Genomic DNA, 24379 nt, shown 5'->3' on the forward strand with positions numbered 1-24379 from the left:
GAGCAATCAAACAGTCTACGAGAAAGTTAGTATTCCACTTGTGGAAAATCTACGATGCCCGAAACATTTGTGTTCAATTAGAGATCGGGATTGGTGGTCAAAGTCAAACAGTACTCTATAGTCACGATCTAATTGACCACGGTATGCTTTCAGCCCTGTTGCTGAGCATCTCCAAAACCGGCATCATCAGCAAAGCTTGGTCGAGGTCAGAGTCCCTCTCCTACTGAAGCTAAAACACGACGTGACCCAATTGGTTCCCGTAGCTCCATATTGACTCCCCTTGAGAACATCCAAACTGTTAGCAGCTTCAGCTGTCAAGTGGCTGAAAGCTAACACAAGTGGGGTCTTACCCCTGCGTCCATCCCATCTAGCCCAGACTCCTCCAGTGACAGGGGTAAAAAAAGGCAAGCTGGCCAGGTTGTCCTCGACGCCAGAAGCATCAACTTGATCCCATAACTTCGACCACAGGGAGGTTTCTCTTTTTAATCAATCGCCCCTTTTCTTTCCTTTCTTTTTATTTTTTGTGAAACTTCTCTACTGAGGCGGTGATTGCTTCCAGTAGCTATCTCTACTTGCTCTTCTATCGCTCCTTTGTTCACCTATTTCCTCTTCTCTTCTACAAATCGCTTGGTGTAACCAGGGCACTGCTATCTGACCCCTGAGGTAAGCCTGAGACCTACGGTTCCTCTGAATTGTTTGTGAGACGTGGTTGTTTCTCTGCATACTTCATATCACTTTCTTTGCTTATATATACGTCGACAAGGCCTTTGACTGATTGTCGCATCTGTAGCTTACGGCCATCTTCAATCATGGCTCGAAGCTCCACGCCGCAGGGCAGTCTGCGACAGAGGGGCGCACCATCAAAGAAGCCCTCCGAAGAAGACTCTTTCAATCCTAATATCGAGCTTGATAAGCTTGCCAAGGCTGGTGCTCAGCGAGCCGCTGCCCAGAGCGAGACCGAGTACAAGATTGGCCTTTTCCTCATCACCATCTTGTCCTTCGTTACTCGATTCTGGGGTATCAGCCATCCAAACGAGGTTGTCTTTGACGAGGTGCACTTTGGAAAGGTAAGCGAGCACGACTGGATTCACTAATATTCGATGCTATAGCTAACCATTGCTTGATAGTTCGCCTCATACTACCTCGAGCGAACCTACTTTTTCGACGTCCACCCTCCCTTCGGCAAGCTTCTGTTCGCCTTTGTCGGCTGGCTCGTTGGCTACGATGGTAACTTCCACTTTGAGAACATCGGCGATTCCTACATTGCGAATAAAGTTCCTTATGTCGCGTACCGAGCTCTCCCCGCTACACTTGGTGCTTTGACTGTCTCGGTCACATATCTCATCATGTGGGAATCTGGTTACAGTCTGCCCGCTTGCATCCTCGCCGCTGGTCTTGTCCTCCTCGATAATGCCCACATCGGCCAGACCCGACTCATCCTCCTAGATGCGACTTTGGTCCTCGCCATGGCTTGCAGTCTCCTCTTCTACATCAAGTGGTACAAGCTCCGACATGAGCCTTTCTCCCGAAAGTGGTGGAAGTGGCTCATCCTCACCGGATTCGCTCTGTCTTGCGATATCTCGGTCAAGTACGTTGGTGTGTTTGCCTTCGTTACCATTGGCTCTGCCGTTGTCATCGACCTCTGGGACCTCCTCAACATCAACCGACCTGGCGGTGCCATCAGCCTGCAGGAATTTACTAAGCACTTTGCCGCTCGGGCTTTTGGTCTGATCATCATGCCTTTCTTGTTCTACCTCTTCTGGTTCCAGGTTCACTTCGCGGTTCTCTACCGATCCGGTCCTGGTGATGATTTCATGACTCCTGAATTCCAGGAGACCCTGAGCGACAACGTTATGCTGGCCAATTCCATCGACATTCAGTACTATGATCAGATCACAATTCGGCACAAGGAGACCAAGACGTACCTTCACAGTCACGAGGACCGTTACCCTCTCCGATACGATGATGGCCGTGTTTCGTCCCAGGGCCAGCAGATTACTGGTTACCCTTACAACGACACCAACAACTACTGGGAGATCCTGCCCGCCAATAACGATAAGCAGATGGGCCGCATTGTCAAGAACCACGAACTGGTTCGCCTTCGTCACGTCGGAACCGACAAGATTCTACTCTCCCACGATGTCGCTTCTCCTTACTACCCCACCAACCAGGAATTCACTGCTGTTACTCCCGAGGAGGCTTTTGGCAAGCGTGAGAAGGACACGCTTTTCGAGGTCCGGATCGAGCACGGCAAGAAGAACCAGAACTTCAAGACTGTCGCTGGCCACTTCAAGCTCATTCACAACCCCAGCAAGGTTGCCATGTGGACTCACACTAAGCCTCTCCCTGAATGGGGTTACAAGCAGCAGGAGATCAACGGTAACAAGCAGATTGCGCCCAGCTCCAACGTCTGGATCGCCGAGGACATTCCTTCTCTACCTGCTGATCATCCTCGTCGCCAGAAGCCTGAGCGCAAGGTCAAGTCTCTGCCCTTCCTCCAGAAGTGGTTCGAGCTCCAGCGTGCCATGTTCTACCATAACAGCAAGCTTACCAGCAGCCACCCTTATGCTAGCCACCCTTACCAGTGGCCTTTCCTGCTCCGTGGTGTGAGCTTCTGGACTCAGAGTGAGACGCGCCAGCAGATTTACTTCTTGGGCAATCCCGTTGGCTGGTGGCTCGCTAGCAGTCTTCTCGCTGTTTATGCCGGTATTCTTCTCGCTGATCAGGTATCTCTGCGCCGTGGTGTTGACGCTCTCGATCGCCGTAAGTCTGGTCGAAATACATGTTCAGGATTGATTTAATAACGAAATTTTAGGAACTCGATCGCGCTTGTATAACTCTACCGGTTTCTTCTTCCTTGCTTGGGCTACTCATTACTTCCCTTTCTTCCTCATGGGACGACAACTTTTTTTGCATCACTACCTTCCAGCTCACCTTGCTTCTTGTCTTGTTGCTGGCGCTCTTCTTGAGTTCATCTTCAACTCTGAAGCTCCTGAGGAGGTCACTATCAAGGACAAGAAGGGACCTGTTGGCCCCAGGCACCATGTCACTGCTCGTGAGCGCTTCGCCGGCCAAAGCATGCTCGGTGCCTGGATTGCCTGTGGTGCCATTCTGTCTCTGATCATTGCTGGCTGGTACTTCTTCCTGCCTCTCACCTATGGTTACCCTGGGCTCTCCGTCGATGCCATTCTCCGAAGGAAGTGGCTAGGATATGACCTTCATTTTGCCAAATAGACGGTGATAGGGTGATTCGACCAATCTTGAGTCTGAAGATTCTTGAGTCGACGAATTTCAAGTGGATATACCACTGGCATTTTTTCCATGAGATCAGGGTCGAGTTAATGAAGGCGCCATCACACTGATCATGACAAGATTAGGTAGTTATGGGATATACCGGGTCGACGGGGGTTTGACCATGAGTGCCAGACAAAACCAATCTCATTTATCTCTATATGATAGAATACGTGAAGGAAGATGTGTAACCTATTGAAAGCATAGAGAAACAGTCTGATATTTGTTTAAACATTTGGACGGCATGCTCGGCCATGAGTTGTATTTCATGTCGTTGAACCAGAATTCTGCCGCACGCCAAGCTCCAGGCGAGAGCCAATCTTCCCCACTATAGTAGGCGGTCACTAAGCTAGCTCTAGGTAGCAGCTTGTCGGGTGTGGCTATAGGTGTACCTTAGCTAGGTAGTCGGCATGAGCCAAGCAAGGGATGCATCCAATGTCAATTGTACATTTAACATCATAACCAACGATGATCTTTCTTCTCGGATGATATCCCATGCTCTTGCCCGCTAAATTGCGCTGAGGGTGCACCGATCTTACTAATTCCACTCTCTATGAAGCTTTGCTGTCCTCGTAACCACGCATACGGAAACATGGTCTCGCATACGAACCGCCTCTACCTGCGTCGCCTCCTACGCTCACGCTTCCCCAAGATAGTCTTCATCCTCGTCGTCATAATCAACGTTGTCGATGTCCTTCGAATCCATAGGAACCTCCTCGATGCCGATCGCACTCCAGCCCCGAAGCTCTCGCAGCCTCCCGGGCGCATCTATATCGCAAGCATGCACTTCAACAACGAGCGCGTAATTAGGGATCACTGGGGTCCTGCGGTGATAGAACTTGCAAAGCTTTTCGGACGAGAGAATGTCTTTGTTAGTGTGTTTGAGAGCGGGAGCTGGGACAATACTAAAAGGGAGCTGCATAACATGGATCAGGAGCTCGAGAAACTAGGAGTTCCCCATCGTGTGGAGATGTCAGATGTCACGCATAAAGATGAGATTGAGAATCCAAATAAGGGAGAAGGCTGGATCGACACACCTAGGGGGAAGCGCGAGTTGAGAAGGATACCGTTTCTCGCAAAGCTGAGAAACAGGACGTTACAGGACTTGATAGACCTGTCCAAGAAAGGACAGCATTTCGATAAGGTTCTCTTTCTCAACGACGTCGTCTTCACGGTACGTCAACTACTATGGTAGGATGGTCAGCATCTCACAAAGTTTGCAGACGGACGATGTGCTCAAGCTCCTCGGCACGAACGGCGGTGACTACGCTGCAGCTTGCTCGCTTGATTTCTCGAAACCGCCACAGTACTATGATACATTTGCACTGAGGGATACAAATGGAAAGGCGCATGCGATGCCTACCTGGCCGTATTTCAAGAGTAGTGTTTCGAGGAATGCTCTTGTTAATCACTTGGATGCTGTGCCTGTTGCAAGCTGCTGGAATGGAATTGGTTTGTTTCCTTACGCTTAAAGACGAGCGCTTCCTCACTGACTCCCTCGTTAGTCGCCATGCCCGTAGAGCCCTTTACTTCATCGTCAAAGCTGCGTTTCCGGGGTATTCCAGACTCTTTAGCTGAACACCACCTCGAAGGCTGTGAATGCTGCCTTATCCACGCCGACAATCCCCTCTCCAAAACCAGAGGTGTGTACCTCAATCCTCATGTCCGCGTAGGCTATAACCTACGCGCATACCAAGCCGTGCATCCCGAACAAGGCGCATGGGTGTCAACATGGCAGATCTTCGCCGGTCTCTGGATCAACCGCATAATGCGGTGGGTATCATCGCCGTTTGACGCATGGGTGGTCAGGGGACGTGTTGCGGAGTGGGAGAAATTAGGGGGGAGAGAACCGGGCGAGTTTTGCCTGATTAACGAGATGCAGGTTCTTGTTGAACGAGGTTGGGCACATGTCTAGATATTTGGTAGCGAGAAGGACAGGAATTGATGGTAAGATACCCATATCGTCAAACTGAAAGATTGTCTATTCTAAGTGCGAAGAGCTCCAGGGCGTGCAGAAAGACACTCACATCTTAAAGAAACGCCCATGATATTATACAACATGGTTCCGACATACTATCTTCTAGATGCCGGATCAAACAGACATCGACTTTTCTCCTAACACTCGCATCTGGGATCAATCCTACCCTCTCTCAAGTCAATTCCTGCCCATCATCTCTTTTACTGCGATCAACTCGATCAGGCACATCCTTCAATCACTATACGAATCGGACTGGGGAGAACCTGGAATTCGGTGTCCGGGGCTAACTTGCGGTCGAGCAGGTAGATGGATCAAAGTTGGTCGACCAACTGGAGACAGCTGTACCGAACATACAGCGGTAGACCTTATCTCTTTCTTCTAGTCTTCGTCTTCCTCATCTTCACCCTCATACCGGTCTTCGGTGGTCTCGATTGTAGATGCAACATCAATTGCAGGAGATGAGGCGTTCAAGGATCTCACAGGGTCTGAAGAGAAGTTCTCTGCAGGGAAGCCACTAGCAACTGATGCGCGAAGCTGCAAAGCTTCACAGAAGCCGCCAGCTGTAATCGGAAGGTCTCTGCGACGGTTTATAAAAACCCTGGCCGGTGAGGCCGCAGTTCCTATTCTCCCATGAAATTCTTGATCTGAATTATCACTGGGCTCAGAAGACGGCAAAAAAGATCCGGGCAGCTTAGCTATTGGGGTCACAGCTTTCATCTCGATCTCTGATTCTTCGTCTGATGCCTCACCGTCCTCAGAAGGTGAGGATAGGAAGGGCCAGCGAACCGTTTCTGCAGTAAGGGGGATAGCCTTATCTTGACTTGGGTGAACCGAGGTGCTTGACCTATGACTACTAGAGCGGGTAGGACCATTTTTGTCAAAGTGGCTTGTGGGTGGGATGAAATACCCGTTCTCAACATATCCCAGACTTGAGAAGTCGAGGCTCCTTGCTGTTGGGGGGCTGTGAGGCTGGCCATGAGACTCGCGGGCCATATCCTCCTGATCACGCAATCCGGCCAAGTGGTAGCGGTTTGGACGAAGTGGTATCCGCGCAATCGGAGCTTCACTAGGAAGATTTCTCATCGAAAAAGCCCATGTTCCCCACGTTGATCTGCTCTCAGGGATAAGGTGATCAGGTGATGATGCTCCAAATAACCAACGAATTAGTCTTGTTATACACCAGTGTGGCCAAATGAGATACGATACGAGTTTTTCCCATCCTCCTCGGATTTGTGGGCATTGATCTTGCTGTCGACCAGCGACGGAGGAATCCCGAGTTCGTTCATGGAAAGGCATTTTGTTGGAGTGGCTTGGCTAGGGTATAGAAGAGAAAGGTCTTTGGCAAAGAGAATGAATGTTGACGGCGTTCTGATGATACCTAAGTATTTTGCCGGGAAGGAGAACTGTTCTATCTATTCAATAAATTAGAGGCGGGAGTCTAGATATACCTTGACCTCAGACCTGTTCATTGGTATGAACACAGAACATTACATATTTTTGTTTCCATCGCAATCGCATGATCGTCTAAATATCTGTAACGACACCGAACAAGAACATGGCCAACGTCTCTTGTTCAGCTGACTCACGCATTCGGCAGTTGTTAACCATTAGGACAGAAAAACAGCCTCATGTTTCAAACAATATCGATCGAGTATATATAGCAATCGTAGCCATCTGCTTATAATTCTAAAACAATCTAAACAAACTCCCCCTTTCAGACGCAGACCATCATCGAGACTACGTCTTTAACCACTAACAGCACCATTTCTACGCCAGTATCACAAACCAAAGAACTTCCCATCCTCACATACTAACACAATGTGTTTAGATATCTACCACGAGTACCAGGAGTGCGGCCATCATAGGCATGTCCGTACCTATACGTGTTGGCAAGATAGTTGGGAGGCGTATTGCCCCTGTTTGTACTTCCCTGGGGTATTCCCCTTTCGAAGCATACATGGCAAGACCCAGAGTCGGCAAGTTCAACTAGGGTCATGCTCCAACTGCGAGGCATCGAAAAAGAAAGGAGAAAGGAGGGATTACGGGGGGTTCACTGCTCTGCAAACCCATGGTGCTGGAGCCTCCCATGGGACGAGACAGGTACAAACACCACAGCCAAGCGGAGGTCATCAGGAGTTGAGGGTGCCCGGAAGAGCCCATCAACCAGGGGCATATAGACAGGAGCCTCGTATGAGCATGTATTCCCAACCGAGCCCTTCGGATCGGATATATGCGAGTTCCCGGGGTGCATACGCACCGACATGCTCTCCGGCACCAAGGCAAGGTGCAAGACAGGTAGGTTCTTCGTCTCGGGGAATAGAGCTGACGAATCTGCAGCCACGGAGACAATCCAATGATCCGCGCGCAAACTCCTCCAAGCGCGACAGTGTCGTTCGCGGTCAACAGGTAGGAAACAAGTTAATCGTGGACAAGGGCGTTCCTCTCCCACCCGTGGGGCAATATAAGACACTTGAGCCTCGCAGATCTGGGACCGCACGCAATAGTCCCAGAAGAGTTGGCAGTGTACGGGATCGTATTGATCGGTCCTACACCGTTTCTCCTCTCACCGAGGATGAGAGGAACGCTCCCTATGTGGAAATACCGTCCCATGATGAGTATGCGGGTTGGGTATAAGATTGTATTATTACCTTGAGATCGTCACCTTGCGTTGGCTTTGAGACTGGGAATCAGAAATAGACATAGGTTCAAGTGAACCATCTGAGTTATGAGATTTCAATATTCTTGTAGTTACGAGAATTCGATAACCTGTTTCGTCCTTCGATCTTTATTGTATTCAACGTAGTATTGATGTGATTGTGCTGTAAGAAATGATTTAAGTTGATACTGGACAATTGTCCCGCTCATATCTTGATAAAGATTGTACGCCTAAGATTTCAGGGCTTTCCTTGCAGAACTTCTATCGTTTTACAGGTATCACATGCCTCTGAGACATTCAGCTCGTTATATCGAAGATAGGAACATACCTAACTGAGTCTCGGAGTCTAGGGTCACAAGTAGACAACGCTAGGATACGATACCAGGAAAAGATCTAGATTGTGTTGATACTGATCACCACTAGGATCTTGTAATCAAAGCACGGATCATTGACTCTACCTATTAGAATCAAAGTACAGAGTATGTCAATGTCGAATCAAAAGTCCCAATCCATGGGCGCCTTGATGACGAGCTCCCCTGTTAAGCTTGTCAAGAGGTTATTCTGGTTTACGCCATTAGACCCCGAGACTAGTAGTATCGTCAACAATCATACAGGGGTCACACGATATCATGTTCATGTCAAAAAGGAATTCCACTACTGGCTGGTTCCCAGAAACGGCGCAAATGCATACGTATCCCCTGCGAACCAGAATATGGATGCCTTGAGAATGGGGTTCACCACTCGAGGCATCCAGATTTGTCCCTGGACACAAGAGGGTCTTTGGTACTAAGGTAGGCTGCTTGATAAAATTGACTCTGATTGGCTTATGGCAGGGACGTGTTTAAAAATGGCAGTTAGTATAGGACTTGATAACATCGTACAAGACAAAAAAGTTCTTGGAATAAATGAACAAATTGCAACTAGGGCCGGAATGAAACAGCTGGCTTGCGTGTATATTTACGTATTTGGTGGTTGTTTCTATTGAAAGGGCGTATGCATACTGCGTACATGTACGTGTATCTTGATTGGTTGCAAGCAGGAATTCGATGACAAGAAGATACCTAGGTTGATTATGATGCCTTCATACTGTTGCAAAAGGACTCTCGCGCATTCGTGCTGTCCTCAAAAAGATATGCCAAGGGCGCGAGAATCTACAAGCGCGTGGTTACTGACGCAGATCCATAGAGCGGGCGTCAGCGATGACTCGACTCGTCTTGAGCGATTGATGAGAATCATTCTGGTGGCGGCTACGGATTCCGGCCGGTAAATCTAGGACATGCGGCCTTAATCTGGGACGCATGCTTCAGGGCAGAAGCTCTGAAAAGGCTAGCAGTGCGATGAAATGCAATGCAACGGCTTGGGAAAAGATGGGGGTCCACGCTCGTAATCAAAAAGGGAAATCGCCGGCCATTGAGTCAACGGACGGGTGACATGACCTTTGTTTCGACCAACCCCTGCGGAGAGCAGCAGCCCTATGCGTGGAGTAAATGCACTATCGGTCCATTGGCTGTGGGCCGATACTACGGGAAAGGAGGCGTTGGCGGTGGAGAGTCCTTGGAGACGGGAACAGGCACAGGAACCAGTTGAGGGAGAATATCTGGAGGTCGGTGCGTCTTGTGTTCGATCTAGATGCAGCCAAGATGAGGTCTCGGTGATGATGATAACGCGTGTGAGTCGTCGTGTCTCTCTTCGATGGAGGTTGTCAGTCGATCATGTCCTGTTTCAAGCACCAACATTCATCAGCTCAAAGGTCCAGCAACGACAATGCATGTTTCGGTGAGTCTCCCTCCTAATGAGTTCTAGCACATCCCGGCACGGTCAATGAAACCCGTTCAAGATACCTAAAGTCCATATCAAGCCAATGGCACATAAAACATGCAGAGAGGCTGCGCATCGCCATCGATTGCAAGGCACAGCCGTCAAAGAGGGCTGAGGTGGAGGGTGGAAATGCAATGCATCGACTGCAACACCAATGCGTCTCATCAATCAGAGACCACCGACGAATAGAATAGCGACTAGTTTATGCCACATTAGCGTGGTCAACGCCAATGAGCTACCAGACTGCCAGATGAGTATCCGTAGGATGTCAGAATGGCCACACGAGGATCATTCGGAAAAGAGGCAAGCTTTGACTGAACACTAAACGAGGGCGTGTAGTCAGACCGCAAGCATAATAGAAGACATGTCGGTTTCTGAAAGGACAATTCTCCCATAATTTAGACACTCGAAATACCACCTATTGATCTTGATGTCCATACCAGAGGAATTCCGAGTTCTTTCCGGACTGCTAAACCCAAGTCACTCTATGAGTCTGTCTATCTGTTGCTGACAGCCAACGGTCACGGACCACCTAAAAGATGCGCCCGGTGTCGATCCCTGCAGACTCTCCGCAAGGCGTTTTCCATAGGTTCACAACAGTGACAATGGTTGCCAAACCACCACGGTCCGACGTCATCTGTAAATGAATCATTAGCACAATTCGTAGACAACACCATTTCCTCTTTTCTCCTTGCGTTTGGTTTGTGATCGTGACCCCCCAAGATTAGAATTGGTTTCATCTAAAACGCGAGCTTATTTGAAACCGAAATGAAAACAAACACCGTCATTTCGCGGAGAAACAGAGGGCCACGACAGTAGATACGCAATGGTTCCATTTCTGGCCCCCAAGTTCATCGCCAACTGCTCCTTGGCCTTTCCCTCAGATCAATGACAAGCTTAGAAATTCTTCTGCCTCATGCGCCTCTCGAGATGGACGGACAGAACTGGATGATGCGCAGTGAACCACAAAGGTTCTAGGGGTGCGGGAGAGGAGCGGTCGGATCTGGCGGAGTTTGTGGGGATATAGAGAAGGTCGCTTGTCATAGTCGAGGTACTCCAAGCCGTAACTCCGAGTCTGAGACACTTGAGGCTCTGCGGGGGAATTGAGGTGAGTCTTGGTGTCAGATGCTCAGAAATCGGAAAGTCAAAAGGAGTTAGACTTTCAACTCTGTTAGTGACTGGAGTACTGCCTCGGGTTGGGCGCTATCACGCTGAACCTTGCGCAGGGGGCATCCTGCGCCTCAGCCCGTACCATGCTGGAAGAGGATTTAGCGTCCAGGGATTTTAGGCAACAGTGGCCATGGGCTGAGAGATTGCGGAGCCCATTTCAACTCGGTTTCTAAGCATAACCTCGCTCATCCGTAGACACTTTCCATTTCGCCCTCTTCCTCTCTCCAAATCTCTCCCTCAATCCCACTCTCACCTCACCATTTTCCTCGTTATCCTGAGGCCACCGCCAGCTTCAGCTTCTCTCCGTTTAGCTCTAGATTTCTCACACCCTGTGGGTCCCGAAATTGTACACCCTTTCGGTCAACCCTCATATACCCTTTTCCGCCCGTCCTCTTCCTTCCTCCAGTTCCACCCGCCTTTCGCATCGCCAACATTCAACGCTGCGTCTTGTTTCATTCACCAACATCTCACGCGTTTGTCACTCGACGTCTCGTCTCGCTTAGCAACTCTCTTCGAGTCTCGCCGAGTCGTCTTACCGCCTGAGCAATATATTATTCAGTTCATCCCCCGGCTTCCCTGTCGTTCTATCCTCTTGCGCCACCTCCACCGCATTGGTTCCTCGACATCAAGGCTGATTATCCGCATACATCTTCGGTCTCTGATCTGGTACGGTTCACATTTTATATCGTCTTGACATCTCAGTCTCGTCTTTTTACTTGGACTTCGTCTTGTTTTTGACCTTGCCCGGTATCACTTTCAACTCGTTGTATTGGTCAATCACCCCGTGTCCCAATCTGGCCTTGATCAACGTCTAGGCCTTTGTGTCCTGGGTGTGGGATTCAAGAATCTCGACTGTGACTCACTTCCCCGTCCTTCACTACCAAGCACTTGCTTGCATCAAAGGTCGCGCTCTGGAACTAACGGGACTCCCCGGCTTAGCTTCAGGACTTCTGTGGCCATCCGTCGACTGTCTCTTTTATCTCATACCCACCTTGAATCCAAGCCATGTCCTTCTCCCACCCTCGTCGAAGGACTCCGGTGACTCGCCCGGACAGCGACACCGACAATGCCCTGTCCCTTAAGAACAGCTCTACCCTCCGTAAGGGTGCGACATTTCACTCTCCTACTTCATCATCTTCGGCTCTAGACAACACATTTGTCCCTCCCACGCTGCCTCGGGCTCAGTCTCATTTGGATGATGTCGTCGATGCCAACCGTCGACGTGTGGCCCTGGCTCTGAACGACATCGACGAGGCTCTATCCTTAGATCAGCTCTCCCTGTCGCCAAAGTCTAGTATCAAGACCCTTAGAGACACCAGTCTCCCCATCCCTCGCGGCTTCCTCGAGGGACCTATCGTCGACCCCAAGATGACAAAAGAAGAGGAGAGGCGCGTTCTGCGCCCTCGCTCTGTTCGCCATTCACGGCACCATGAGTCTGACAGCGGTTTGGGTACATCGGTGGCTTCCACAAACGAGAAGCGGGGTGCAGTCACTTCGGCAAAGAAGGAGACAAAGGTGCAAACACGATCCGCCATCACAAGATCCGTTGCCGCAGCATCGGAAAAGCTTCCCTCTCTGGGGCCCAAGGCTATTAACCGCATTCACGAGCACACTTTGCGCCCTTTGTTGGCAAAGCCGACCCTCAAGGAGTTTGAGCCCATTGTTCTTGACATCCCGCGACGAATTCGATCAAAGGAAATTATTTGCTTGCGAGATCTTGAGAAAACATTGATCTTTATGGCACCGGTAAGTCAGCTTCTGACTGGTTTTGGCGTTTGGGAAAATACTTATCGCAATTTGTGTTTGAAGGAGAAGACCAAGTCAGCAACTTTGTACCTGGATTTCTGCCTTACGTCCGTCCAATGCATTCAAGCGACCGTCGAATATCTCAGCGACCGCGAACAAATTCGACCTGCTGACCGGCCTTACACTAACGGATACTTCCTCGACCTGAAGGACCAGATTCTCCAATACGGAAAACAACTTGCCGCAAAGAACAGCGGTGACGATATGGATATCGACGCGTATGTACCCAGCTTTGTTCCCTTGGACTATCCAACTAACTCTCGCCGAAGATCCGACGAGATCAAACTCATCGGTGGTCTCCACGAAGGTCGCCCCGTCGAGCTCGTTCGTGTCCGCAAGGACGGCACATATATCTCTCTCGACACTGGTAAGCCTGTCGAGGTTGACAGCGACTCGCCAATGCAAGTAAAGCGATCCCTGAGTCAGCAGCTCGAGGACGAGGAGGAGATCCAACGATCCATGGCTCGCCGCAAGAAGAATGCTTCACCCGAGGAGCTAGCTCCCAAGAAGTGCCGCGAGCCCGGCTGCAACAAGGAGTTCAAGCGTCCTTGCGATCTCACCAAGCACGAAAAGACTCACTCTCGCCCTTGGAAGTGCCCTGTCCCAACTTGCAAGTATCACACCTATGGATGGCCCACTGAGAAGGAAATGGACCGCCACCACAACGACAAGCACTCTGCTGCCCCTGCAATGTATGAGTGCATGTTCAAGCCTTGCCCTTATAAGTCGAAACGTGAATCCAACTGCAAGCAGCACATGGAGAAAGCCCATGGCTGGACCTACGTTCGAACCAAGACCAATGGAAAGAAGCTGCCATCAGTTGCTGGCAGTGTTCAGCAGCAGACTCCGCCTCTGGGTAACATGTCAACGCCTTCTTCTACTGAATACAACGGTGTGCCCACTCCACCTCAGAACGATGTGACACAATTCGTTGGCGACTTCCCTCTCTACCCTAATGACTCGGACTGGATGTCAATCAACAACATTCCCTCCGAGACACTTCACCTGGATCTGGGCATGGATTCCACCTCGCCTGCTTCGGCTAGTTCCTACGAGCAGTATGCCCCATACCAGAATGGCTCGGCCTTCATCCTCGATAACGAGGACCTCTATGCTGCTCATATGCAGCTTCCTGCTCAGCTGCCCACACCTGAGCATCCTGTCATGTATAACTCCAACCTCAAGATGATGCAACAGCAATTGCCTATGTATCAGCAACCCCAGCAGCAGATTCCCATCCCGACTGTTGCTCCTCACTTTTCGCCAACTGGCCAGGAGACAGCCATGCTTTACACTCCAAACTCATTACGGGATGTTGATGAAAGTTTTGACGACTCCTTTGCAGGAGACGGCATGGACTTTCCGCTCTTCCCTAATGACAATGGCAATGGCATGACCAAGACCAATGAATACCAGTCACTGTTTGGTGAAATCCCCAGCGCCAACCTGGGCTTCTCCCAGAATTCCCAGGATATCTTTCAGATGATGGACTGGTCAAACGTTGATTTGCAGCAGAACCTCGGAGAATAGGGATCCAGTCTTCTGCCGTGGAACTTCCCGAGTATTGGGTAAGGGACACGTACCTCAAAATTGTATAATGATCCCCAACAAAATTGCCAAACAGTCTTTTTTTTGGTTTGATGAGACACGACACTTTCTTATGCCACCCAGTGCGGGATTGGGCTTCTTCATGTATTTCAGCTTTTTTGTTAACTCCTTGAGCTTTTGATTTGCCTCAGGTTGAGATTTGAATGGAGGAATGGGCCGTCGGGGCTCAGGACCAATGGTTTTTGGTTTTTCCTTTGAGGATATTATTAGTAGTCAGATTGGGCACTTGAGTGAAACGCCATCTCACATCACCCCTTCGCAGTGCATTTCGATTCGGCAAAGAATTGGGTTTAGCTGGTATAGAGATCGCCTCTCTTTCCTGTTGTTTAGGATAGAAATACACGCCCATCTCAAGCGTAAGCTTTTCTCTCAGAGTGACTACGCGATGCTATTCCATGACTAAGAGCCTCCCGGGAATGCCAGACAGTGACCCTCCAGGCTACATAGGAGTTGAGGTTTAGTCATCTGGTTATGTTAGTCGCCGGTGCTTTTTGCAATAGACTTTGGAGGCTGGCTACCATAAATGATCTATTTGTGCAAACTCAAACTTTAAGAGTAATGCTTCTTTATCATTCCTGAAAATAATTCCATATTAACTACTCAAGCTTTGGGCAACAGCTCTGTCACATTCTGGTATAGGGTAAGTTTGCTCTGGGGTGGATCTGTGGTATTTCGCTTGTAGTAATTAATCAATTTCAACTGCACCAACAAGCTTCCAAATCTTCCAACCGCGTCCTCGCCCTTTCAGCAACGCTCAAAAATGTGCGGAATCCATGCTATTATATCCTCAAGCCCTGACCAAACACTTTCATCCGTGTCAGAGCGATGTTTGGTAAATAGAGGACCAGATCATACAGGAACTGTTAGGATACAGCTTGATGATCTTTTCCTGACTTTCACATCAACCGTGTTATCACTGCGAGGTGATCACATTGCAAAGCAGCCACTTGTGGATCATGTGACTGAGTCTATTCTATGCTGGAATGGAGAGGCCTGGGGTATTCAAGGAGATTCTGTACAGGGTAACGATGGTGAGGCTATTCTTGCCCTCCTGGCCGAGGCAAGTCGTGGTGCAGGAGATGTTCTGGGCATCTTACGAGCCATCGAAGGGCCTTTCGCGTTTATTTACCTGGATAATCCCGCCAAGCGGCTTTACTACGGACGAGATCGACTAGGTCGCCGATCGTTGCTAGTCAAAGATGGCTCTCCATTTGTTCTGTCAAGTATCGCTGAGACGCCGGTCGATGGATGGACCGAGGTTGAGGCCGATGGGTGCTATGCTCTGGATCTCTCCAAGAGCGATTCGCCTGAAGGATTAGTGCCAGACCGGCACGATTGGACTGCCGATACTACTTTGGTAAGTTCAATGTGAGTATGACCCCGACAAGCCTGCTACTTACGTCCTCAGATATCGAGCATCGGTAGTTTCAACGAGGATCTGCCACAGGAGAATTTTGCCCTCGGACAAGATTCAAGATCTGTGCAAGAGCTGCGTTCTCGCTTGATCGAGTCTCTTCGACTGCGAGTTCTAGACGTGCCACTACCCCCAAAAGCCAAAGCTACGGATGCGAGAGTGGCAGTGCTATTTTCAGGTGGCCTTGATTGTACTGTGCTTGCGAGGCTGTCTCATGACATGATTCCTCCGGATCAATGTATTGACCTGATCAACGTCGCGTTTGAGAACCCCAGAATTGCAGGGCAATTTAAGGACCTCTCCCGGGAGGAGCTTTATGAGAAGTGTCCGGATCGAATGACGGGGAGAAATGCGTTTGCAGAGCTTGGTCGTGTCTGTCCTGGCAGAGCATGGCAGTTCGTGGCGGTATGTGGACCTGGTCTCACTTCGGAATGGATGACTGACAGGAGGCAGGTAAATGTGCCGTATGCTGAGAATCTCGAGCACAGAGCTGAAATCATTCGTCTTATCTATCCTCATAACACAGAGATGGATCTGTCCATTTCGTGTGCTTTATACTTTGCTGCAAGAGGACAAGGGCTTGGCGAGACAACCGGCGACTCAAATTCGCAGCCTTATAGCACGACAGCGCGAGTATTGCTGTCCGGTCTGGGTGCCGATGAGCTCTTTGGTGGATATGGCCGGCACGGCGTGGCCTACACGCATCGTGGCTACAGCGGAGTTGTACAAGAGCTGAAGCTCGACGTCAGTCGGCTTGGGAAGAGAAACCTTGGCCGAGATGACCGTGTTATGGCACATTGGGGTCGAGAAGTGAGATTCCCCTATCTGGATGAGCGGTTTGTCAAGTGGGCAATCGAGTCTCCTGTGTGGGAGAAGTGTGATTTCGAAACACCTGGTGGCCAAGGGAACCTCGACGCCGAGAAACGAGTGTTGCGGCTTGTGGCTCAATCACTTGGCATGAGCTCAGTTTCAAAGGAGAAGAAGCGAGCTGTAAGTGGCAACCTGGTTCTGACAAGTCTTTACTAATGAGCCATGATAGATACAATTTGGGGCCAGAACCGCCAAGATGGAGAGTGGAAAGGTCAAAGGGACGACAGTGCTTTCAGCATGAGATGTGAGTCGAGTGACTTAGATACCACGGGAACAACTCGGCAGTGATGATTCTTCAGATACTTCTGAGACATATGCAACCATGGGCCAAAAACACGGACTGGGAGTTGTGTGTTTGCAGTTTATCGGCTGCTAACCCTCTTTTCGGCGTGTTCTTATGCATGGATCATGTCATTGAAGTCGTAAAGGCAAGTCTGAGCTGAGGTAATCGGAATTGGAACAAAGCAGAGGGTGGGTGATGGATGGATAGATAAGTCATGGCATGAACACGGTGATCCCTGAAGAATGATGCAAGATAGCGTTAATGCTTGACCCCTACGGCGTAGCGAAGGTCAGAGGCTGCATCAGCTGTAGCATGTGGTAGCATCTAAGCAAGGAGGCAGCCCAAAGCAGTAGAAACCCCATGTCGTCAGTCCCTAAAAGAATCGATATCAATCGACATGAAACAAGCGCGGAACCCAATCACGTCTCGCCAAGAAAGAAATGCCATCAGTCGATACCGAGAGAGCCGGCGGGATACACCAAAATTAGAAGGGCGTTCCACTGTTTTCAGTTGGCCACCGTCCAACCGCCGCAGAAAACAGTGGCTGTGGTGCGACGTGCCCCTGCAGAAGGACGCATCTTAGGCCCGCGTTTAGGCCTTCAGGCGGAAGATTGATACGATACGAGGAAGAAAAAAACCCCTTGCGCTGGCTGGGCTGTGGGTTGGAATGGGAACTGGCGCGCGCCAAAGGGAGAGATCGAGATAAGACAAGAAAACATCGATTGAAATCGTTCATTTTCTTCCTTCTTTCATTATTTCGGTTGTTCCTCATTGTTTTCGGTCTTTCGTTACCTCTTCTTGATCAATTCATTTTATTCTTTCGTTTTTGACTGTTTTAGTATTCATTCTTTATTTCCCTTTTCTGTTTCTCTCTCACTACAAATACCAACACCATCGAGGCCTCCGATTAAATCGCCATCTCATCCATTCGTTATACCCGGTTGGCCTCATTGTACTTCTTCATGCTTAACAAGTTCATCGACGTAAGGGACAGGGATTCCTACTCAACATTCACATCAGCAACTGGCATCAGCATTCTCACATCATTCCTCGCGGAAGAAACCGACGATATGCGCAAGGGAACGCGACCACCGCCTCTGAACCTCAGCATCGTCACGAGGCCGAGATCTCTGCCGCGGCTGTCAACTACACCAATTGCAAGGGAGCTTACACCTCTACTTACCCCTCTACCCGAAGAAGTCGAGGAGCCGACAGGCGCTGGTATCAGAGCCGTCAGGGTCGCGGTCGATTTTATGCAGATTATTTCATGTCTGCTTGTCATTTTGATGCTGGCCATCTTTCTTATTTCGTATTCTGGAGCTGCAGTTTCCAGCCATGGGTAGGCGCTACATCTCTGGATACCATACAAGAGCCAAAGACTGACTGATATTTGCAGCATCAAGGCGTTTGTCCTCATCGCGGCTCTGACCTGTGATGTCGGCCTTGGCATGTGGTCTATAGTGCACCACGACAGACCCTGGACCGGCCCCGCAGTCGTGCTCCGGACGCTCACAGCGTCAGTGCTCCTCGGCAGTCTAGTGTCCTTCCTCGCAGTGGAGAGGGTGTTCCCTTCAGACTACACGTACTGGGAGCTGCCTCTTTCACAGACCGGTGCACCTGTGCTGGGTCTCGTCTCTGCTATCTTGTAAGTGCCCTTCGGCAAACAGCGAGTTATGTGGACTAATTGGTCGTAGGGGGTGGGATCTTGTTCATGTTGTTCTGTCTCAACGAACTGTCGAGTGCTGGGCCCGTATGTGCTCCTGGGGACACCGACAGATGCTTCGACGTCGATGGCTATCGAGCAGGGGGCACAGAAGGGGACGAAGCGGACCCTGGTGGTTTAATTCGCGGCAGACAGCTTTGGAAAAGCGAGGCTGGACCTGTGTTTCAGTTTCATGAATTATGACTTTCCTTGTTGACTGGAGGGAGAGAACGAAGGAATAAGCTGGGGGATATGTGTTGAACCATATATCCCATTTATTGCATCCAGAGTCTCCACACATGCTGGAATATAGACCGGTGTATAAACGCGGAGGTGATGTTGCCTTTGGTTAATGTTATAAGGCAGGCAAGGAGAGCAAGTGGGAGGATAAACATGTGGCAAAGACCGCAACCTATCAATGAAATTTCCTGAATTAATCATATTTAACCTATCTCTGTTGTATCAAATATGGATCCATGACATGTTTGACATATAAGTTTTCCGTGCTATTACTGTGGTAGATAGTAGAAATATCAGTCATCCCTAGTTGTTGTCAGTCACCAATGGCTCCCGGAGGATCACCGGAAACCGTTCATTAAACAGTCGGAAAACCTAGCATTTGAAAAAGTAGGGCTTTTCAGTGTCGATGCGATACCGTAATACTGTGCATAGCTTTTATATGAGCAGTTTATAGGCCTTGTGCGCTTTCGTGTACAGCCAAGTATAGATGATCAAACTGTAGGGTATATGTCTCGAAGTTCAACAACGAAATGACGTCTTTGTTAAATGAACACATTGCTTTGTTCTATTTGATGGCGAACAATAACAATCGTATATTTGTATCTGCCACTGTTGCGTAATTTGATTTTTGATGTAAGTTATGTCTGTCTTGTTGAGCATTCTGCTATCGTAACATGCCTCGAAGCCGTCACTTGAGAATCGAGGACGAAGTTTTCCCTCTCCTTCTAGGTTACTTTACTTGAACGGAATCACCGAGAAATAGTGTCACAGGTGGAAATAGGCGCAAATAAGGTGTAATTGGAATTATGGTGGTTGTCAATGGTTTATTGTCCAGGATGGAGTCACGAGACCCGTCCGAGAGTCATGACTTAAGACTCAAAGTCATCAATCAGTACAGCCAACAACGGAAATACAGGGGCATGACGCTCGCAAAGCCATCAGGACAAGGTTATTGACCTCTCGGCTGACGGTACGTGCTGAAGAAACCTTAAAGCATTGACATATAGAAACAAAAAAACAATGCAGAACATGATTGTCAACAAGGATGGTCCATGTGGATATGTACTAAAACGAACACAGCTCCTAAGTCGGAAACGATAGCTAAAGCCATCACCGCTGCCACCAACAACGAACCGTGCGTGAGCCACTATTTAGGTAGCTATGGGCTACCAGAACCTGAAACTTTGGAGCTGCAGATGAATAATTCTCTTCGAGGGAAAGGCTGCATCTAGACCGGTAGCTATTCTTTGACGGCCCACTACCAAGACTATGCTCGCGGGTTGACTGGTGCAGCTGAACGATGCGCATTGAGGAATTGCTCAGCGGGTTGAGTTTAAAAGACTTCTCAGGGCACAGTTGGACGTGCCGTAGAGTGAGCATCATCGTCATGATGTTACACTATTAAGCTGCTGCTATGATAACACTGAGTCTACTATATAGCACTATATCGGATGCACCCGAACAGACCTCAGCTTGACAGATCACGACAGGGAAGTAAAACAATCAACAAGGAAAGAGAACACTGTCGATCTGCCGAAGCCCAAACCATCCCAGCAATTGTTTCAACTCCACAACCCCAGAACCCTCCCTCCCCCCGTCCTCCATTAACCTCCGATATGATTGTATGTATCACATAACTAAACCACATCCCCACACATCTTTAAAAATAGAGACACATAAACAACTCACTCTTGCAGTTTTCTCCAAGGACACTCCTTGATATCTTCCTTCAGGACAAAAAAATCAGCTGAGCTGTGCAGTGCAGCTCTCTCAGGCCTGAAACATGCTGTTGGTTTAATTAAAGAAACGCCTCGTCGTGATGGCTTTGCCTTTTCGGGGTAAGTGGTGAGCTGATTTCCTGGATGGACCAGTGCGGCTCGAAGGATGAAACCTTTTTCCTTGCAGGTAAACCTCCTTTTTGGTGGAATCTCATTTAATAAGCCGACTTCCGATCGGAGTTTACTTTGTGGGCAGAACGTCGAACGGTCTTGATCGTTGTTTCAACGGGGATAATCAATGGAGGATCAAGTTATGCTTATCGAGTGAAGGATGGAGGTTGAAACATAGCTGTTGCTGTAATGCTGTAATTTTTTGCTTAACGCGAAGACTATTAATGAGTTCCAACGACGAATAAAAAAATATATCGAGTAAAGACAACAGAACTTCTTCTCAACACAATACCACCCAAGCCCTACAATGGCTACCTCGTCTCGAGAATAATTCGGACTCGACCAACTGCCCGTGTCCAGGTGCCTGCATAACTCATCAACACCATGCACAGCGAATATCAAGCCAACCAAATACAGTCCGTGAACTCACACCAGCCTACTCCTGGTTAGCACCTCGCAAGCATCTCCATCTCTCAGCTTGACCTTGGCCGAAAAAACATCCAGACTCAGCTTGTGCTTGGACCTCTCGACACTATCATCGGCATCGCCTGACTAGCAGGGAGATACCGAGTCTGTAATGTAACACTGAGGACTGAGCCGTCTTTGAAGACTTCGCAATGACCATGTGGTAAAAATATCCTCGGCTTCACAGAGACAACTCATGATGGCTATATAAACACTCTCGATATCCCGTTCAATCAACTCTTTCTCATCAGCATCTCTCTCTTCTATCAACTTCTTCAACTTACATTCGCTTCAACAAGGCCTTAAAGGCATATTTAACATTCTTTCACCTCTTCCAACCATTTCAAACAAATAACCACTCTCTATCTTACTACCAAATCTCCTACTGCATCATCAAAATGTACTTCTCCAACTTTCTCGTCACTCTGGCCTCGATGGCCTCGATGGCTTCTGCCATCCCTGCCCCAGATGCCCTCCTTGATACCACCTCCAACATCTCCCCTAGCGACTTCACCATCCGCTCCGATTCCAACAACCTTGAGGCTCGCACCACCTTCTCCTGCCCCGGTGCCATGTCCTACTGTCCCTGGACCAAGGCCTGCTCATGCCCTCCCGGCCAGTCCTGGGATGGCAAGGCCAAGAAGTGCGCTGGCAAGAAGGTTTCTGGCTGCTGGCCCAAGCCCAGTGCCAGTGTCTACGCCGGCGCCGGCGTTGACGTCAAGCTCGGCACTTACTGTGCTGCTTCTCCCTACAAGATCGTCAAGTACGATACTAAGCACGCCTACTGCCAGGCTAGCCTCAAGAACACTGTCTTCCTTGCTCCTCTTTCTATCGGCGCTGAGGTTGCTCTCTATGGCGGTGCCGCCATCAATGTCAAGGGTCAGCTGAGCGCCAGCCTCAAGACCGTCTGTGGTGGTCTTGCTGGTCTCTACCTCGAGAGCAGCGCTGATGCCGTCGCCCTCTTCAACACCAACAAGTACGGATATGCCGTTCGCCCCGGAAGCGTCACTGGTGGCCTCGTCTACGCTGTTGTCGACTTTGTCAAGAGCATTACCTGCTTCCTCGGTCTCGGTAACTGCCAGGTCTATGACTGCGTTTCTTACTGCTCCAAGGGCTGCAAGAACTACGTTGATGTCCGTGGCAGCATCGGTGGCTATGTCAACGGACTCGTTGGTTTCTGCATTGTCAAGGACACCGTTCTCTTTGTCAACAAGGTCGGAGCTTGTGCTTCTGTCAAGATCCAGGGCCTCATCCGCATCGTCGCTAGCATCCACGTCAGCCTCAAGGGCATCTTCGGATGCAACTGCTAAGCGGTTAAAAATGACTATGGACGAATAGTTGGGTACCCACGGTCTAATATGTAATGGATGGAGGATGACTTGGAACTGGAATGTGTTTCTTTGCTTGGGATTACCGGATAATCCCACTCGTCTTGTCGATGTCTTCTGTTTCTTATCACAAATCAAATAATTCATATGATAACGCTTAAAGCCCGGAATTGAACAATGTTTTCTCGGTCTCGAGTTTTTGTTTCGTGATGGTTATTAACGAATAAGCTTCCATAGTGGCTGATTGGCCTGAAGCTGAAATTTCCCTTCAACTCCTATGCCTAGACTGACTCCGAATCTTTTCCCGAATTAGCTGCAAAAAGACCACCAAAATTGCACAAATGCCTGTTCTTTTCTCCATTAAGCACCCACAGGTTCCATGATCTGACGCCCAGCCCCATCGACCAAAAAGTGACTGAATGATTCTTCATCGTTCTCATCCATGAGAAGCGACCTGTCTTCTGTATCAGGCAGTAAATGTGAGTATAACCCATGGCCAGCCTTTGCCCAAGTTGGCGGCAGAATATCGACATTATCTTCCTCTGGCGCACTTGTGATGACTTCTATGACCCGAGTGCGTTTGAGTATCTTTTTCGTCGTCTTTTGCTTCGGTTTTGCTGCTCTATTGACAAGAACATGGCCATGTCGCGGCTTCTCGTCATGCTTTGTTTTAGGAGGCCGAGAAGTGTTTGAAAATTGACTATCCCAGTCAGGTGAATCGAATATGGGCATTTCAGGATGCCGTTTTGAGATAGATACGAGCAAGTCAACAAGAAGGTTTGGTCTTAGTTGATCGCACAATGATAGGATGTTAAGAAGGTCCGTCTTCGGCACGGATTCAAAGTATTGTGCTCGCTATCGTCATGTGAGCCATGGTATCCTTCTCGAGTGTCGTGGAACTTACTGAAGCCTCCGAAGTCCGACCAGGACCAAACCCCACGAGGTGAGGTTTTGCAGGGATAACACCCTTGGGGAGAGCAGACAGGCGTTTCTGACGAAGCCGCTCGATTTCGTGTTCCCGTTGCTGACTAACTCTGCCCCTGAGTCTGACGGTTTGTTCTCTGGCCGCAACGCACTTAGCACAAGTGAAGCTTGCAGAAGTCATGTCCTCGCCCCTAACCAAAGGAGGATGGCATTTTTGGTGCCAAGATACAAGACATCTAACGCATGTGACTAAGGGGGAAACTTGAGCAGAACCGTCACACATTGAACATCGGGTTTCCTCTCCGGCATGCTTAGCCTCGATAGTAGCTTGTTGAGTTTGAGAGTGGACTTTCCACGGGAAGGGGACAGTGCTTCGAGTCAGATCAATCTTTTCCGACAGTTCTTCTCGTTTTCGTTTCACGCCTGCATTGAGAGAGTATGCTAGTGAAGATTGACCTTTGGCTTTAGTAGGTGTCGGCATAGTCAAAGTGTGTTTCAAGTCTGCGGAAGGTTTCTCTCTGACATTCCCGTTGCCCTCTGTTTGGGAATCGTTCTTGAGACGGCCCAAGATGACTGAGCTCTCTGATGGGAACTGGGGTGTGTATGAGAATTTGGGTGCCGGTGTAATTGAAATGACACCTTTGGCAGACATATCGTCCATCATGGCATCCAGTTCAATGGCTTTCGGGGGCTCGACGGGTAATTGCTCTGTGACTTGGTCCATGTTGTATGTTCTCGTCCTCGTAAGATGGTTTGTTAGTGATCATTTGTAGGCTGCTGTCAAAGTCCGTAACTGTCGCGAAATATTCGTCGTCCAAAACTGTAAGAAAAACTGCAAAATGAGAGGAAGGGCCAGTCCCAGGGCTGATAGGTACGTGGACTAAGTATTATTTGAGAAGGGGACTGCACGGTCATATATTGTTGAGATTGGAAACAA

General features: G+C 49.2%; 9 protein-coding genes across 17 annotated transcripts; 7 read left to right on the forward strand and 2 right to left on the reverse strand.

Moving 5' to 3' along the window:
- Window positions 1-440: 440 nt before the first annotated feature.
- Window positions 441-3504, forward strand: FVEG_01072 (dolichyl-phosphate-mannose-protein mannosyltransferase). Of its 2 annotated transcripts, XM_018887859.1 has the most exons (4): window positions 441-663; window positions 791-1067; window positions 1128-2763; window positions 2816-3504. In XM_018887859.1, the coding sequence occupies exons 2-4, from the start codon at window positions 810-812 to the stop codon at window positions 3232-3234; spliced, it is 2313 nt and encodes a 770-aa protein (XP_018743668.1). In that variant the 5' UTR covers window positions 441-663; window positions 791-809; the 3' UTR covers window positions 3235-3504. The 2 variants fall into 2 exon arrangements, with proteins under 2 accessions (XP_018743668.1, XP_018743669.1); XM_018887860.1 differs by having other exon boundaries at window positions 1128-3504.
- Window positions 3505-3697: 193 nt separating this feature from the next.
- FVEG_14771 (hypothetical protein) lies at window positions 3698-5239 on the forward strand. Its single transcript, XM_018903757.1, has 3 exons — window positions 3698-4465; window positions 4515-4743; window positions 4797-5239. Exons 1-3 carry the CDS (start codon window positions 3845-3847, stop codon window positions 5204-5206), a joined length of 1260 nt encoding a protein of 419 aa, XP_018743667.1. The 5' UTR covers window positions 3698-3844; the 3' UTR covers window positions 5207-5239.
- A 408-nt stretch (window positions 5240-5647) lies between these two features.
- On the reverse strand, window positions 5648-6565 carry FVEG_01069 (hypothetical protein; the record flags this gene model as incomplete). The annotated part of the gene is made up of 1 exon (XM_018887858.1): window positions 5648-6565. One exon carries the CDS (start codon window positions 6563-6565, stop codon window positions 5648-5650), a length of 918 nt encoding a protein of 305 aa, XP_018743666.1.
- A 522-nt stretch (window positions 6566-7087) lies between these two features.
- On the forward strand, window positions 7088-7903 carry FVEG_01068 (hypothetical protein; the record flags this gene model as incomplete). The annotated part of the gene is made up of 2 exons (XM_018887857.1): window positions 7088-7564; window positions 7676-7903. 2 exons carry the CDS (start codon window positions 7088-7090, stop codon window positions 7901-7903), a joined length of 705 nt encoding a protein of 234 aa, XP_018743665.1.
- Window positions 7904-11084: 3181 nt separating this feature from the next.
- Window positions 11085-15031, forward strand: FVEG_01067 (zinc finger transcription factor ace1; the record flags this gene model as incomplete). 8 transcript variants are annotated; one of them, XM_018887854.1, is made up of 4 exons in its annotated part: window positions 11085-11579; window positions 11853-12659; window positions 12723-12937; window positions 12989-15031. In XM_018887854.1, exons 2-4 carry the CDS (start codon window positions 11919-11921, stop codon window positions 14247-14249), a joined length of 2217 nt encoding a protein of 738 aa, XP_018743662.1. In that variant the 5' UTR covers window positions 11085-11579; window positions 11853-11918. The 8 variants fall into 8 exon arrangements, with proteins under 8 accessions (XP_018743662.1, XP_018743664.1, XP_018743661.1 ...); XM_018887856.1 differs by having other exon boundaries at window positions 12729-12937; XM_018887853.1 differs by having other exon boundaries at window positions 11085-12659.
- Window positions 15032-15087: 56 nt separating this feature from the next.
- FVEG_01066 (hypothetical protein) lies at window positions 15088-16852 on the forward strand (the record flags this gene model as incomplete). The annotated part of the gene is made up of 4 exons (XM_018887848.1): window positions 15088-15684; window positions 15736-16146; window positions 16195-16731; window positions 16781-16852. 4 exons carry the CDS (start codon window positions 15088-15090, stop codon window positions 16850-16852), a joined length of 1617 nt encoding a protein of 538 aa, XP_018743656.1.
- Window positions 16853-17856: 1004 nt separating this feature from the next.
- On the forward strand, window positions 17857-18793 carry FVEG_01065 (hypothetical protein; the record flags this gene model as incomplete). Its single annotated transcript, XM_018887847.1, has 3 exons — window positions 17857-18233; window positions 18291-18539; window positions 18589-18793. The coding sequence occupies 3 exons, from the start codon at window positions 17857-17859 to the stop codon at window positions 18791-18793; spliced, it is 831 nt and encodes a 276-aa protein (XP_018743655.1).
- Window positions 18794-21114: 2321 nt separating this feature from the next.
- Window positions 21115-22791, forward strand: FVEG_01064 (hypothetical protein). The gene has a single exon (XM_018887846.1). The coding sequence runs from the start codon at window positions 21589-21591 to the stop codon at window positions 22498-22500; it is 912 nt and encodes a 303-aa protein (XP_018743654.1). The 5' UTR covers window positions 21115-21588; the 3' UTR covers window positions 22501-22791.
- FVEG_01063 (hypothetical protein) lies at window positions 21447-24368 on the reverse strand. Its single transcript, XM_018887845.1, has 3 exons — window positions 23423-24368; window positions 22541-23373; window positions 21447-22493 (listed from the first exon to the last, which is right to left on the reverse strand). Exons 1-2 carry the CDS (start codon window positions 24164-24166, stop codon window positions 22879-22881), a joined length of 1239 nt encoding a protein of 412 aa, XP_018743653.1. The 5' UTR covers window positions 24167-24368; the 3' UTR covers window positions 21447-22493; window positions 22541-22878.
- Window positions 24369-24379: the final 11 nt, after the last annotated feature.

Source organism: Fusarium verticillioides, chromosome 1 (assembly GCF_000149555.1).
Source record: "Fusarium verticillioides 7600 chromosome 1, whole genome shotgun sequence".
NCBI lineage: Eukaryota > Fungi > Ascomycota > Sordariomycetes > Hypocreales > Nectriaceae > Fusarium > Fusarium verticillioides.

Coding starts and splice junctions, on each gene's coding strand:
- FVEG_01063 (XM_018887845.1), bottom strand. CDS start 24,166: ATGGACCAAGTCACAGAGCAATTACCCGTCGAGCCCCCGAAAGCCATT. Junction 23,374..23,422: donor GTCGGACTTCGGAGGCTTCA/GTAAGTTCCACG, acceptor ACATGACGATAG/CGAGCACAATACTTTGAATC.
- FVEG_14771 (XM_018903757.1), top strand. CDS start 3,845: ATGAAGCTTTGCTGTCCTCGTAACCACGCATACGGAAACATGGTCTCG. Junction 4,466..4,514: donor TCAACGACGTCGTCTTCACG/GTACGTCAACTA, acceptor CAAAGTTTGCAG/ACGGACGATGTGCTCAAGCT. Junction 4,744..4,796: donor AAGCTGCTGGAATGGAATTG/GTTTGTTTCCTT, acceptor CTCCCTCGTTAG/TCGCCATGCCCGTAGAGCCC.
- FVEG_01072 (XM_018887859.1), top strand. CDS start 810: ATGGCTCGAAGCTCCACGCCGCAGGGCAGTCTGCGACAGAGGGGCGCA. Junction 1,068..1,127: donor ACGAGGTGCACTTTGGAAAG/GTAAGCGAGCAC, acceptor ATTGCTTGATAG/TTCGCCTCATACTACCTCGA. Junction 2,764..2,815: donor TGTTGACGCTCTCGATCGCC/GTAAGTCTGGTC, acceptor ACGAAATTTTAG/GAACTCGATCGCGCTTGTAT.
- FVEG_01064 (XM_018887846.1), top strand. CDS start 21,589: ATGTACTTCTCCAACTTTCTCGTCACTCTGGCCTCGATGGCCTCGATG.